General features: G+C 33.7%; 2 protein-coding genes across 3 annotated transcripts in view; one reads left to right on the top strand and one right to left on the bottom strand.

Moving 5' to 3' along the window:
• Positions 1 to 15,631, bottom strand: part of LOC145266339 (poly(ADP-ribose) glycohydrolase-like) — a 96,853-nt gene extending 81,222 nt beyond the window's left edge. Inside the window, exon 1 of the mRNA XM_080121929.1 lies at positions 15,506 to 15,631. Within this exon, the coding sequence (XP_079978055.1) occupies positions 15,506 to 15,594 (89 nt within the window). The 5' untranslated portion in view covers positions 15,595 to 15,631. The remainder of the gene's footprint in view (positions 1 to 15,505) is intronic.
• Positions 15,632 to 15,759: 128 nt separating this feature from the next.
• The window catches only part of LOC145266340 (small ribosomal subunit protein eS24-like), a 37,207-nt gene continuing 36,647 nt past the window's right edge, over positions 15,760 to 16,319 (top strand). Inside the window, exon 1 of one of the 2 annotated variants that reach the window (XM_080121930.1) lies at positions 15,760 to 15,839. In XM_080121930.1, the coding sequence (XP_079978056.1) occupies positions 15,837 to 15,839 (3 nt within the window). In that variant the 5' untranslated portion in view covers positions 15,760 to 15,836. Of the gene's footprint in view, positions 15,970 to 16,319 lie in introns of both variants that reach the window. The other variant, XM_080121931.1, reaches the window with a different exon arrangement.

The raw sequence follows: 16,319 nt of genomic DNA, 5'->3' as shown, positions 1-16,319 counted from the left end.
CGTGCACGTAGATTACTGTTTCAAAAATAATAAAACATGAATAAAAATGTTATATATACGTCCAAACAAATTATGGGCGACTTTCTAAAATAAATAAACAAAAAAAATCGAGCTTCGAGGCGAAGCCAATATTAACCGAATCTATCGTTTGAAAAAAAACAACAAATATATATATAGGTTGAGAGATGTCCTCACATATACACACACATTTTCACTTATATGTGTATGCTGGCTATCTTGCTCTTGCTTGTTGCTGAATGTCAACATTTTGAACCGAGAAGCTAAAACTCTGTAACACCATCAGATACTCCCTCAGGCATTTGCCTATAAAAAAAAAAAAAAATGGTCCTATTGCGATGGAAAAGTTGTGACGCGTGTAGGTCTGAAATGCTGGAAGCATGTAATAATTGATCTGCCATCATTCTATGTATCTATGTATAGGTGTATGTATGTTTATGTACATGTGTATGTATATGTGTGTATATCTATGTGTATAAGCAAGAGCAAGATAGCCAGCAACAAGTAAAACTGCAGACCAACTTAATACGGGTACTGGTCCCCCGCTTTATAGTCTTTAAATCAAATTTGCTTCTCCTAGAGGGGTTTCCTTCACTACGGCTTCATCCACCCCACACATACATGGAAATAAACACATGCATGCACACATATATGCATACATACATATATGCATACATACAGATGCATGCAAGCATACATACGCATGTACACACACATGCAAACGTACACACATAGAGGCACACATATATGCATATACATACATATGCATATACATGCATACACATACATGTAAAATACACATGAAGGAGCGTTCCAAAAGTCATAAATCCTCAATGATCAGGATGACAATGATGGTGATTGGTACGATTAAATGAGTTTTACATGAATTAGAAGCGAACGTCTTTCTATTTTATGTGCTTTGTATTTTGGATTGTTTTACTCTTTTATTCATGTTGAATTCACCTATAAGTAACAACCACCATCATCGTCATCATAAACACTCCTTCATGTATATTCTACATGTACGTGTATGTGTATGTGCATATGTATGTACATGCGTGTATGTATGCATGCTTGTATGTGTACGTGTATATATTTTGATGTGTGTGTGGGGTGGAGAGGACTCCCAAAAGCTTTGTTAAGGCAACCCCGCTGAGTGAAGCAAATCTCTGATTTAAAAAAAAAAAACAAAGCGGGAAACCAGTACCCGCATTAAGCTGGTCTGCAGTTTGACTTGTTGCTGGCTATCTAGCTCATGCTTGTTGCTGGATCTCAACATTTTGAACCGAGAGAGAGACTTAGCTGTCGTACAAAGCTAAAACTCTGTAACATCATCTTTGTACAGATACTTCCTCAAGCATTTGTCTATAAAAAATTGTCTGTGGCGATGGAAAAATTGTCACGTGTGTAGCCCTGAAATGCTGGAAGCATGTAATAATTGATCTGCCATCATTCTATATATGCATATGTGTATGTATGTATGTATGTATGTATGTTAATATATGTACTAGTGTGTGTATGTGTATGTATATCTATTTGTATATGTATGTGTGTATATATTTTTATTCATTTTTTGTGTATATATGTTTATGTGTGTTTGTATGTATATACGTATATATATGTGTCTATGTATGTATATATGCATATATATGTATGCGTATAAGTGCATATATGCGTATGTGTAGTTATATGTATGCAACTTTATGTGTATGTATGTATGTATATGTGCATACATGTGTACGTATATGTATGTGAATATGTATGTATTTGTGTATGTTTGTATATATGTGTTTGCATATGTATGTATATGTGTGTGCATGTTTGTATGTATATGGTTGTATGTATGTGTTATGTGTATTGTGTATGTATGGATGTGTGCACGTGTGTATGTTTATGTGTATGTATGTGTGTATACGTATATATATGTATGTATGCCAAGGACCGTCTTCAATGTCATGTCTGCTTGAGCGTGTGAATTCGCTGGCAGGACTAAAAGAAAAAAAAAGATAATCTTCGGGCTCATGGACTTTCAATGACTGAGGGAGTGGCACTCGTCTGACAAGACGTTGCAATCATCATATATATAGATATATATATAAAGCTTATAATTTAACTACTTGGAGCAGTGATGAATAATATAAAGTCCTCATTTAGATAGCTCAATAGTGCAATACTAGAGCTATGAATAGATACACAAGTATTTACTCATTTTCGAAAAAAAAAAGAATTATTGGTGACAACATTACATACAATTGGTTCAGCCCCCAGTGTTGGCATATAAGGATATAACTGTTCATACAATTATACCTTGCACAGACTTGGGCTTCATCAGTGCATTAGAAAAAAAAACAATATTATTCCAAAAGTTATTTCAGCCCATGAATAGGATCTTTTCAGTTAATACAGTTGACATTCATTTTTTTTTTTTATCAACTAAAGCCCGCTTGAAACTATACGACGTTGATAAAAAATAAATGAATAAAAATAAAAAATTTGAATGCTGACTGTATTAACCGAAAAGGTCATATTCATGGGCTGAATAACTTTTGATATATTGTTTTTCTAATGCGCTGATGAAACCCAAGCTTGCGCAAGTTATAATTGATGAAACAATTGTATGCAATGTTTGCCCAATAAAAGAAAAAAAAATTTCCAAAAATTAATAAATACTTGCGTAGCTATCCCTATTAACGTGGTATCTTGAAAGGAAAGTATTTCTTTAAAACTCTGCGGATTAAGGACTATCCACTTATTAAGTGTTTCCTTTTCAGATTAAATATGTTTTTAACTCTTTTTCAAAGTGTTTTTTAACATGTTTTATTAACTGTTTGCTCTTATTATAAGCTCTATCTCCTACTTTGTTTTATCGAGCTTTTACATCTGGTTGAGATTATTTTATAAATATTAATTCTTTAATATTTATAATATACTTTAGTTTTGCCATCTTGGATCATTTTGGTAAATTTAGTTGTAATTTTTATTTTATATATATATATATATATATATATATATATATATATATATAATATAAAAATATAACACGGAAATTACATAATTGTCGATGCAATAATTTATTTCAACCTTATGGTATTTTCAAGCATCTAAACTAGACAATTACATTTTTGATACTCAAATGTAATCAAAAATATAAATATATAATATAAAATGTAATTGTCTAGTTTAGATGTTTGAAAATACCATAAGGTTGAAATAAATTATTGCATCGACAATTATGTAATTTCCGTGTTATATTTTTATGTTATTGCTCTGTTTACCACATTGAGCTCTCATACCCGGATTTCCTCCTGGAATTATTCCATTACCCAGGATTGACATGAAGTTTAGTTTGGCCACACCTGCTATACCAACAATATTGAGCAGTTTTTCATTTATTATGTGTCAACTACATCGTTACCGCAACAAAAATTTCAAAAATAAAAGAACGAATGAAAACACAAAAATGTAATTGCCCCTTCCTCGAAAAAAGAAGTATGTGACCAACTCTACACCAGATATTTTGGCAGAAGGGATACGAAGAGAAGCTATTCTCTGGATATTGAGCACTTTTTTTATGACTATAATCCAGTTTAAGTGAATTTCTTTTATGCTACCTCAGTCTAGAAAGATTTGTATTTACAGTCTGTTGCAACGAAAACGAACTGTAAATAATTCAGTTTCAAAAATACCAAAGTAGAATTTGTGTTAACTGAAATACACGTTTTTATGTTATAAAAATGATGAGTTATGATTTATTGTTATTAAAAGAAAAAAAAATAGCAGTTACGATGTCAAAAAATGTGAAGAAAAAAACTGGTAAAAAAAATGTAACTGAAAGTTTTTTTTTGTTTTTGTTTTAAATAAAGAATTGTAGTTGAATTGGATTGTTTATTTTAAAATAAAAATCCACTGGACCACAATTGCAAAATCACTGAAATTATTTTATTTAAACTAATTCCAAAAACAATGCTTGAAAGTTTTTAGTTTTAATATCCGTCGAAAAAGAAAACAAAAACAAAAAGAACAAAGTTGACGCCCAAGGGAAATAACTCCAACCGGTTTATAATAAAAAAAAATCGATGTTGGTAAAAATAAATTAAATTAAATATGTAATCAATATAAATCAAATTTAAATAATAAACTTAAATAGAAACGTCCAAGGATGGAATACTGTTGCCATATCTGGGCAGGAGCTGCTAAAAACAGCCTATCATGCCTTGACAGAGTACAAAATAGACTTCGTGGTTTAGTGGGGGATGCCCTTTTCTCTACCCTGCAACCCCTCTCCCACAGAAGAGACGTTGCGAGCCTATCCTTGTTTTATCGTTATTTTCATGGCAGGTGCTCGTCTGAACTCCAATCCCTGGTCCCCCCTCACCAATCTTTCACGAAAAACACCCGTCTAGCTGAATCCACTGTGAAAAATTTCCCCCACTCTATATCTGTGCCTAAATCAAAACGCGGATTCCATGAACAAAGCTTCTTTCTTAGAACTGCACGCCTGTGGAACTCTGTTCCGTCTGCCTGCTTCCCTCCGGACTACAACTTGGATGTCTTCAAGTCTAATGTTAACAAATTCCTAATGAACCGCCCCCTTAGGTAAACACTTCATCAAATCTCCACACTAACGTAATGTACTTGCAATAACCCTTATCCCTGAGTGGCTTCCGGGCCTTGATAAGTGGTGATCACTGTGTAAAAAAAAAAAAAAAAAAAAAAAAGAAACACTTAAAACAATTCTCTCACTATAAACAATAACACACCGCTATTTAATAAAATCGATTTTCTTTGATGTAATATGCAAATAAGGTCACCACTTAATCATATTTTGCAAGAATTATACTATCTATCGGAATGTATGAAATAATTAGGTAATGGACTGTTAAGTTTTGAGACATTTGTGTTGAACAAAGATGGCGACGTAGTTCAGATCAGTAACCAAGATGGCGACGTAGTTCAGATCAGTAACCAAGATGGCGACGTAGTTCAGATCAGTAACCAAGATGGCGACGTAGTTCAGATCAGTAACCAAGATGGCGACGTAGTTCAGATCAGTAACCAAGATGGCGACGTAGTTCAGATCAGTAACCAAGATGGCGGCGAAGAATTAAATGCGGTCCGTGACGTAGCAAATGGCAAGCTGATTGAATCCAAAATTCAACGATTTTTATAATAATTTTGCAACGTTTTGATTGGTTGTTTAGCACAGCCGTTGGTTATAAAAATGATTGGCGAATCCATTCGTCTCATACCCCCCCCCCCCCATCACAAGTCAAAAACATTTTACATGGACCTTTTGTATATATTAATCAAATTGTGAACAAACAAACAAATAAACAGACAGGAATACAAATTTATATATATATATATAGATATATATATTTTTATTTCTATAAATAAATATTACATACTCGCTACACTGAACATGCTAATGTTTCGGACAACTGGTTAGCAAGAAACCAAAAGTCAGGCAACGCAATAAAGTATATTTGCCACCAAAGGCATCTGGTTCTCAAATGAAAGAAGTGAAATATATTTTTTTATTTATAAAAATAAACTATTAAAACACTAAATTTAAGTGGAAGGGTTGACATTAACTGACATTTTAGACTCAAAATAGAAGAAATGTTATACTCTCCCTCCCATTCCTTATAGTAATGTAATCATGCTGACCCCTTCGTCCTTCTTCCGTCTTTCTGTTCCATCTTTTTTCTTCTTTCTTTTCTGTTGTCCTTTCCTTCTCCTCTTTATCTCTTTCTACTCCTCCCATTTATCCTGTTAAATCTTGACATTCTCTTCCCCCCCCCATCGCCTTCTATTTTTGTTCTCATTTTAATTCATGAGTTTTATCTCCTGAATATCTTTAACTTGGTATATATCATTCAAACACGTGAGGGTTGTAATATCTATATAAATAAAAGGCAAACTGTGTGTGTGTGTGTGTGTGTGTGTTTGTATGTCTCGCAAAAACTTTCGACAGAGGCTACGGATTTTCGCCAGATTTTCAAGCTCGACCCTTTGGCCGACAAATATCGAAAAATTGGGTAAAAACATTCAGGTGTCAATACGTGCAAAAGACGTACATTGAATTTATTTAAATATTATAAAAACTGACCTACTTTCGTCCCCGCATCTATAGCACGATGGATTAATTGACAGTGTCGTTATTTAAAGATATCAGGTTCAATTCCAGTTATCAGATATATATTTTTACTCGATTTTTCAACATTTTATATTAAAACAAGGTTATTTATATCATTTTTTTTTGCTTTGCTTTTCGTAATTTTTTTTTCATTTTTTTTTTTTTTTGGTTTTCGTTGTTTTTTTTTCATTTTTTTTTTTGGTTTTCGTTTTTTTTTCATTTTTTTTTGTTTTCGTTGTTTTTTTTCATTTTTTTTCTTTCGTTGTTTCTTTTCATTTTTGTTTTGGTTTTTGTCATTTTTTTCATTTTTTTTTGGTTTTTATCATTTTTTTTTCATTTTCTTTTTGCTTTTCATCATTTTTTTCATTTTTTTTTGGTTTTCGTTGTTTTTTTTTCCTTTTTTTTTGGTTTTTATCATTTTTTTTTTTGGTTTTCGTCATTTTTTTCATTTTTTTTTTTGATTTTTGTTTATCCGATTGTTTTAAAGAAGTTTTACGTCCGTTTGCTGTTTTTTCGTTTTGTTTTTTTCCAATTTTTTTACACCTCCAAACACCTGTGCAACGCTGTCCTTTTTTGGGGGGGAAGGGGGTTCGATGTTTTTAAAGAAGTTTTACGTTCATTTGCTGTTTTTTTTTTGTTTGGGTTTTTCCAATTTTTTAAGAAGTTCTTTGTCCTCCCCTACACACACACACACCTCCAAACACCTGGACAACGCCAGGTACCTCCGCTAGTATAAATATAAATGGCAGTTTTAATCATTTAGAACTGCTTTAAAGCCTCACTGCTCACTCATTTTTCGACCAAATTTCAAACAATTATTACAGTTTATAGATCATCTTCTCAGTTATATTGTGAAAAAAAATTTTCGTTCAGTAAAACCAAAGTTATGATGAATTTACTGGTGTTTAAAATCTTTAAAAAAAAATGTAAGGAGGTGAGCGATGTTTTTTATGACTGGTTTCCATAGTAACCACGTCGCTTCAGCGACTACTGTTACTACTAATTCATCGGTCTTATGAAAAGAGAAGTAACAAGTGAAACAGAAAGCATAAAAGGGATATAATTGGGGGATTTTATTGAAAGCAGACGAGTGCCGTACATTGTTATTATATATGTGTATGTTATGCTTATGGGGGCAAAAAATAAGACTAAAATTAAACAAAGAACAAGTGAATTTACTGGAAGCCTGAAAAAATCATGGGTTACAATAGAAAAATGGGAGCATGAAAAGTAATATGGTTAAGCTTAAACATGGAAAAGAAAAGGACAAGATATTCTAGTAAAAAATATAATAAATTTATAACTTAAAATATTGCAACATTAAGAATTTTTTTTAAAATTCAATTTAACATTATAATTCTTAATGCTGCAATATTTTAAGTTATAAATTTATTATATTTTTTACTAGAATATCTTGTCCTTTTCTTTTCCATGTTTAAGCTTAACCATGTTACATTTCATGCTCATATTTTTCTATTTTAATACATATATATATATATATATATATATATATATATATATTTAAATAAATGTTTAGAGGTACAGAATTTGTATATAGTTTTAAATAAAATACTAGGTGGAAGTTTCTCGAGAGCTCTTTCGGCTATCATCTCGTCAGGAGTAAATCGATAGCAATCTAAATAATATTGTAACGAAAATAAAGAGTTCTATAGGGGAACTTATTAAATGTGCCAACGTACGGGGACATTAATTAAATTTATTTACGTTTAAAAACGATTAAAAATATTGGTACGAGGGAGTAAAAAAAAAAAAGAGCGGGAGAAAAAATTCAAAGTTCCCCAAAGAGAAACAATGCGTTTGATGTTTCTTTTTGCCGGCACAAAGAAGGTTGACGCACCGCGATAGAGACGGCCTCCAAAATCTTTAAATGGTTTTTGGAGTCCGCTCTATGTAGCACCTCGAACCAATCTATTTTATATCTATCGGCACAGCACGAGTTGTCAACCAAATGCTGGCCAATAGCAGAGTCCAAGGCTGCAGAAGGAGGGAGACCACCAAACCCCATCCTCCCTTGTCTGATCTTCGATGGAACATGCTGATTTATACGAGTCAAAAGGTGCAAAGATGTTCGCCCAACATAACCAGCATCGCACTGGCATCTAAACTGATATACAATATTACTATTTTGGATGTAAGGCAAACTATCCTTGCGGAAAGACAGAAAAGCAGGTCTCGTAGTATATACCACACGCAAGGTCACCGAATTAAAGCATTCGTAAATACTTCTTCGAATCTGTTTGGAAATTCTATTACTCCCCTCCCCAATCCACGGTAATTTCAAATAAACCGGGCATTTCAAGGGTCCAAACTTTTTAGGGGATTTAAAATCCGCAACCTTTTTGAAAATACAGTCATCAATAAGGTCAACAGGATAACCATTATTGATGAATATTTCCCTGATCTTATCGAGTTCAACATCTAATCTGTTAGGCGAACAAATCATGCGGGCTCTATGTACCAAAGTATTAATTAAGCCGACCTTACGTGATTTAGGTACAAAAGACAACCAGTTCACATATAGGCCAGTAAATGTCGGCTTTCTATAAATTGTAGTGAGAAAGCCCCCCCCCCCTTGAGCGTTCGACAAGAACATCCAAGAAAGGAAGCGAATTGTCCTTCTCACTTTCCATAGTGAACTTAAGAGCCTCATGTAAAGAATTCAACCTATTAAAAAATATCGACGCTTCACTTTGCGAAGGAAAAATAGCAAAAGTGTCGTCAACATATCTGAAATATGCAGTGGGTTTAGTTATAGAATTAAACATAACGGATTCATAGTACCCGACAAAAATATCCGCTAGAGTTGGGGCCAACGGACTCCCCATTGAAACCCCGTCAACCTGACAGTACATAATATCACAAAAACTAAACTCCGCGGATTTCGTACACATTAAAATGAGTTCAATAAGAATCTCTTTAGAAAACAGTGGAGCAGTCAGGCAACCATCATATAAAGCGTCGGCACATATGCGTAGAGTCTCATCCAACGGTATGTTGGTGAAAAGACTAGAGACATCAAATGAGCACATAAAAGACGTCTTTGCATTTGAATCCAACCCACGTACACAATCAACGAACCGAAAGGAATCTGGGATACAATGCGTGGTGTATAACTCACGCACAGGTTGCAGAATTTCCACAAGCCACTGAGCCAAAGAATGTTGTGCTGAACCAACCATTGATAAAATGGGTCTCAGTGGAACACCTTGCTTGTGGATTTTGGGGAGACCATACATTCTGGGACGTTGTGACCCAGAGGGCCTGATCCTGTCATAGACATCCTTGCAAAAAACCTTCTTTTTAAATAATGCAAGTAGACGTCTCTGCATTTTAGCCTCGTTCTTGCAAGTATTATCCGTCAACTCGAGAGAGCCGAGTTTACGGAATTTCGAAACGTCATTGAGAATAACTGCCATTTTCTCAACGTAGTCCGATTTATCCAAAATCACCACTCCTGCATCTTTGTCTGGTTTACACATATAAATATCAGTATTAGACTTTAACGCTTTCATAGTTTTTAATTGCGTTATATTCCAGACAAAGTAGCGACTTTGTCTGGAATATAGACAGGTGGGATTTATATAATAGATGTTGGATTATTTCTCTCTCATGGTGAGATGTGACACTAGAGTCGGAAAGTGAGATTGAAGAACCAGCATCCCGAAGGAGGAGCACTCTGGTCTGATACAGTTAAGAGACTCAGCATTCCTATCCCGTTGCAGTTTACCACCTGATGAAGGCCAGAGGAATAGTTCGCCGAAACGTCATGAAACAACAACTAGAAAATGTTTGGTTGTGAAATTATTAATAGTTATAAAACTAGGACTGAGTTGGTTAAGATAATAGTTGTTTCAATGGAAATCATCTTAAAAGCTAAAAAATTCAATATAATAAAAATTTGTTAAAAACAAAAGAAAAAGGGGGGGGGCTTGTTAAGATTGGGTCGAGAGATCGATTTTTTAAAAATATGTCGTTTTAAGCAAAAACAATATCAATCAATGTCGAAAATAGTAATATATCCAAAAATTATGAAAATTAAACAAGAAAGTGATTAACAAAAGACAAAATGAAAAAGGGACTAAAAAAGGACAGAGAAACTGTTAAAAAAAAAAAAAAAAAGTGAAAAAAAAAAAAAATATTTATCTAGGCATTTTTTCTGCCCATGTTTCAAAATAATCTCGTAAAATTTTGACAAACTTTAAGCGGTGATTAGAGTTATCTCCCCTGGCGCCCCCCTCCTCATCCACAAAAGATGCAAGATGGACGCGACACAATCAATCTCATTAACATTTGATTTTCCTCTGCAAAAAAAAAAAAAAGCCAAAAACTACTTGTTCAAATTAAATGCTTTTTTTTTTTGTATGAAAACTTTATTCCATAACGGATATGTACAATATAATGTTTTTTTTTTTAAATATTTTCATTTTTTAAGGTTTTTATTAAACTAAACATGTACTGTAGTATTTTCGAAATAATATATTAAATACGTTAACAGAAGAAATGTTGAAACTGGGATAATTCTCTTGAAATGAGGTGTTTCGGTATAGCTACGTGTTTCGTTTCAGGCTTAGTGGCTCCCATTCCGTGTTTGAATAAACTGTTGTGAGAAATTCTGCAGAAATAAGCAGGCTCCTCATTGGTCGGTCTGACAGCCTACGATTTTGTTTGGGACTATCAGACTGATTGTTGTTATTAACTGCCGAACTGTATTTTTGGTGCTATTTTTATGTTTCAGGTCATGCCAGTTTTTTAAAAAGACAGCAAGTCGAATGGACGTGAAAACTCATCTCCTTATCCGAGGCATGGAGCCTCAAACCCTTTTGTCTCTTTGAGACGTATTAATGCCCTAACGTAGGACGAAATGTTATTATCATTTGCAAACACGAATGCCCTTATGTCGGGCGAAATATTATATTCTTCGCACACCGTTGTGTTCTACGATTTGATTGACTTTCATCATTATTTATATAATGTCTCTCCGAGACGATTTTAAGGTCTACATTTTGACCTGCCCTGTGTCCGCCATTCGGACAGTTATTTACTATGAACTCCATGATGACTTCCGGACTTGCAGCATTCATCCTTGGAAGGCATCACTTAACTCATCGACTTATTGCAACTATTCTTCAAAACAGTGTGGAGTCTTAAATCTTGCAAACGTGGAGATAAACCATGGACTACTACCCTTATAGGTGTTACCTGCTCTGTTTCGGCAGAAAGCTAAAGATTTTGCAATTTGGATCTTTTTACTTTAATAAAATTTACGTTGAAGTTTAAAGGTGAGCCTGTTGTGATTTCTGGTTGCTTTCTTTCATTCTGCCAAGGGACAAAACCGAGGTGGAATAATATCTCACACCAGATCTATTTCCGTCATCTTGGTTTTGGGAGCACAACTGTTAGAGATTGCGTTTATGCCAAGCATTTTGAGTAAATGTGGTATTGTGGTGACAAATACACATAATCTTTAACTGTGGCATCGACCGAATACCATTTGGTGCACTGCACCTTATCAAAAAATTCTGCTATGTAAGGTCCATGCAAAATTTCAGTCAGATCGAACCAGAAATTTCCAAGAAAAAAAGTGGAAACAATATATCGATTAACACCCTCACCTGAACCTCCCCCTAAAAAATAAATTATTTTAGAATTTAGAGTGAAGGATCAGTTTCGCATATATTAAATGTAAAATGATTCCCCATTCTGGGTAATTATAGTGTTTTAGAACAGTTAACCAACATTTTTCTTCTTAATCTTTTTTTTTTTTACATGGTAGTCACCACTTATCAAGGCCCGGAAGCCACTCGGGGATAAGGGTTATTGCATGTACAGTAATCAATGGGATAGTATCGTAGTAATCGTTAGTATTGGAGATTTGATAAAGTGTCTTACTTAAGGGGGCGGTTCATCAGGAATTTGTTTATGTTGGACTTGAAGACATCCAAGTTGTAGTCACGTGAGAAACAGGCAAACGGAAGAGAGTTTCACAGTCGTGCAGTTCTAAGAAAGAAGCTTTGCTCATGGAATCTACGCTTTGATTTAGGCACAGATAAAGAGTGGGGAAAATTTTTAACAGTGGTTTCAGCTAGACGGATATTTATTGTGAAAGATTGGCAAGGGAGGACCAGATATTGGAGCTCAGACGAGCACTTGCCATGGAAGTAATGATAAAACAAAAACAGGCTCACAATGTCTCTTCTGTGGGAGAGAGGTTGCAGGGAGGAGAAAAGGGCATCCCCCACTAAGCCACAAAGTCTATTTTGTACTCTGTCAAGGCAGGACAGGCTGTTTTTAGCAGCTCCTGCCCATATATAGCAGCAGTACTCCATCCTTGGACGTACTTGGCTTAGATAGAGAATTGCATCAGCAGTGAGATATCTTCTGGAGCGATAGAAGGATCCTACCATTCTTCCAGTGACCTTGGCAACAGACTTGATGTACGTGTTCCATTTCAGATAAGGAGTAAAGGCCAATCCCAGAAGCTTTTGCTACGGGAGATAAATGCTGTGCGTTTTTTTGAGGGGGATACTTTGTTAGGCTATTACCTGTGATTCTACAACCTTACCACTCGGACTTGGGGTTAATAGTGAAAATATTTAGAATACTTATTCAGAATACGGACCGCACTATTTTTTTTTAGATAGGATTTTCAAGATAAATTCAGTTTTTACAGTATCTTTTATTTATTAAATTGTCAGGTGAAAGTACAGAATAGTTAAAAAGAAATATCGCCCCCCCCCCCGTCATGCTAAGAATGAATGTGTTAATAATGACGTTATGATGATCAACATCAGGTGTTCTGTTATTCTGAAAAACAACCAAATTTGTTTGAATAACACTGGGGTACTTCTGTATCTGGCCTTCGGGTCAAGATCAAAGTGTAGTATCTATTCTTCAGATCTACACTTCAATTTCTTGTTCTCTGTCAGTGGAGGAGAAATCCTTCACGACTGAGACAATTTTTATTTTTGTTCCTTTTCTCCACATTAAAAACGACCCTGGTGTCTAACTCTGTCCCGTCTGGAGGCATTGTAAATAAGAACACTGGGGTACTTCTACAGTTTCTCGCCGAAAATTGAGACACCATTTTGGTATTTTTTTACCACCTGGGTCAATTTGTACGACGTGCTCTGCTCCAGTGTATTATAAACACCCCAACATCCCCATCATCGCATTTCGGAATAACCCCCTCCCCTACCTTGAAAGCCGTTCTTAACATGGGGAGGTTGAAGGGGGGGTATTCCGAAAGTCGTTCTTAACATGGGGAGGTTGGGGGTGTTTCTGGGGCACATCGTAAAAATTGACCACGACCTGCCCCAGAGCGTAGTCCCCGTGTTAAGAACGGCTTTCGGAATAAACATCCCCCCCCATCTCTCCATGTTAAGAACGTCTTTCGAGGTTGGGGGGGGGGGTGTTTTTTCGAAAGCCGTTCTTAACATGGGAAGGTTGGGGTATTTATAATACGCTCGGACACGTCGTAAAAATTTACTGTTATTTTTTTCGGGCACCTGTCGTTAAAATTAGAAGGAGAAATCAGTACTTTGAACTATGACCGAAGTAGGAAATAAATAACAAACAAAAAATTACAAAATTGTTTTATTAAAATTATATTTTCTAACTCAGACTTTTCGGTGCTAGTGCAGCCAGTGCAGTGGCAGTGCACTTACTGATCGGCGCTATTTTTTTAAATCGTATTTCCAAGTTTAATTAAAGTTTTATGATATGTTTTTTTTTAGTCAATTGTAAGGTTAAAGTATAGAATAGGTACAAAACACCCCCCTCCCCATGTTAAGAATGGCTTTTTAAATAATAACGTTATTATTTCAGCACGGATCAATAAGTGCACGTGCACGAGTACCGATTTTTCAATAAATGTCTTTACAATTATATTTTGATACATTTTTATACAATAAATGTTTTGGTATTCAAATGGCGCTCGCTCGCCCAGTTTAACTAATTATGAAGATGTGATTTTCATACTCTGCTTTTGATAATGTCTTTTTTATTTTCTGTTTTTAATAATTTTCATAAAAAGCTTTACCCCGTTTTCATTAATTAAATCAAAACATTTTCCATCAAACAATGACGGATATATGTTCTCTTTCACTTTCTTTATTTACTTTTTAAACAAAAAAGTTAAACCAGATATTAATTAGTAATTAATATCTAGTTTAATTTTTTTTGTTGTTATTTATTTCCTACTTCGGCCATGGCTTAAAAAATACTGAATTCTCCCTCTGATTCTAATGACAGGTGCCCGAAAAAAATGGCGTCTCCATTTTCGGCGATAAACTGTAGAAGTACCAAAACTGGTAAACAGTAATCAGAAGTGACTTTTCCAGGGCATTCGGCGTGAAGAAGCACTGAAGGAAGCACACCGATCAGCTAACAAAGGATGTAAACAAAGACAAAGAGAACTTGATTTTAACCATCATTATTTTCAGTGCTTGTGCACTTTTGTCACTGTGCTATTTTTAAATATTTTTTCAGGTTAAATTCAAAACTTCATGAGATCTTGTTTTTTTTATTACTAAATTATTATGTAGAAGAAGCACAGAATAGTTACAAAACACCCTCCCCTCCCCATATTAAGAATGGCTTTCAAAATAACGTTATTATTTCAGCACGATCCATATTCTACATAAATACAAAATTAAGTTAACTGCCCTAAAAGTTAGAATGGCTCGGAAATGGAGGATCATTTTATGTTAAATTTACATAAGAAACTGATCTCACACTCTAAATTCTAAAATAATCAGGTTCTGTTTTGTTTTTTGTTTTGTTTTTTTACCGCCAAGTTTTTTTGGGTTTTTTTTAGTATGTTCATACGTAATTGCCCCAAAAAAGTAGAATCTGATGGGGGGGGGGGCTCGTCTACAAATTTACTTTTTTTTTTTTTTAATTTAAAGTGATTATAAAATATTGATTAAAAATGGTTAGATAAAAAAAAAATGAAATAAATATATTACAAACGAATACATTAAAACTATTTATTATTATTATTTTAATTCCTAAATTAATTAAATTTAATTTAAAATTATTAAAACGAAAAAAAAAACATTGAAATAATTTGAAACAAGTTACGAATAGTGTCTCAAAAAATATGAACCGATTTTCTACCATATTAAGTAATAAAATGGCGCAATAATTTTGGGACATGTTGAACATCGCACAATTCTTCCTTTTTTTTTTAAATAAAAACAATACAATTATTACTTATACACGTAAACAATATAAATAATAATTATTTTTAAAATTAAACATCAAAATAGAAAAATATTTGTTTTGCAATTGTTTAGCAATAAAAGAAACAGGTGATATTTAAACTACCTTAAAATTATCGAGAAGTCTTTTAAAAGTAAATATTCATTCACTTTTAAAGTATTGCGTATTCCTTCCGACAACAGATTGGAAACCATTGAAACCGCTCACCGCAGTAAATAATATTTTTCAACTAAAATCATAAAGATTAATTTTAGAAAATCTCGAACTATTCGAAAATTATATTCTATTTTAATTTTAAAAATCTAATATTTAAATATCCATAATTATACTTATAATCAAAGAAACATTTTATTATTTTTAAACCAAACGGTACACACTTTTCTGCGGACCTGACCTCAACAAGTCCTTTTCCGGTTTCGCCATTCCTACTATAAACATGGTAAGCGCTAATCTCTGTTAAAATCTTGTTGAATCCGTCCATATAATGTGTATTTTCTAATCATCTACTTTGTTATTTCATCAATTTAACATCACTAGTCAATTTTTTAAAAAGATTTCAACACAAGATGGTAATTTATTGCTTGTTTTTTCTCTCCATTTTGTTTAATTATCGCATGGCAGGTCGCCATATTTATTCCTAGCATGTGTTAACATTTTCTGTTATCTTTTCTTTCGTTGTAATTGTATATTGCTTATATATTTGTTTCAAATTGATTAAGTAGCGTAAAAAAGCTATCAGTATATATATATATATTATAAAAACTGTCCGGCATGAAAATATGTAGGTCTAATCAACGTGGGTTATTTTATTTATTTTTTTTTTTTTTAGTTAAGAATCCAGCAAAAATATTTCTCCACTAAAAGAAATATGGTGTTTATGCACTTATTGAACTGCGCTAAGATAGTATTTTTAAGTTAA

Source organism: Euprymna scolopes, chromosome 41 (genome assembly GCF_053919585.1).
Source record: "Euprymna scolopes isolate OS-2025 chromosome 41, ASM5391958v1, whole genome shotgun sequence".
In the NCBI taxonomy this organism is placed as follows: Eukaryota; Metazoa; Mollusca; class Cephalopoda; order Sepiida; family Sepiolidae; genus Euprymna; species Euprymna scolopes.
This window is presented reverse-complemented; position numbering and strand designations above follow the sequence as displayed.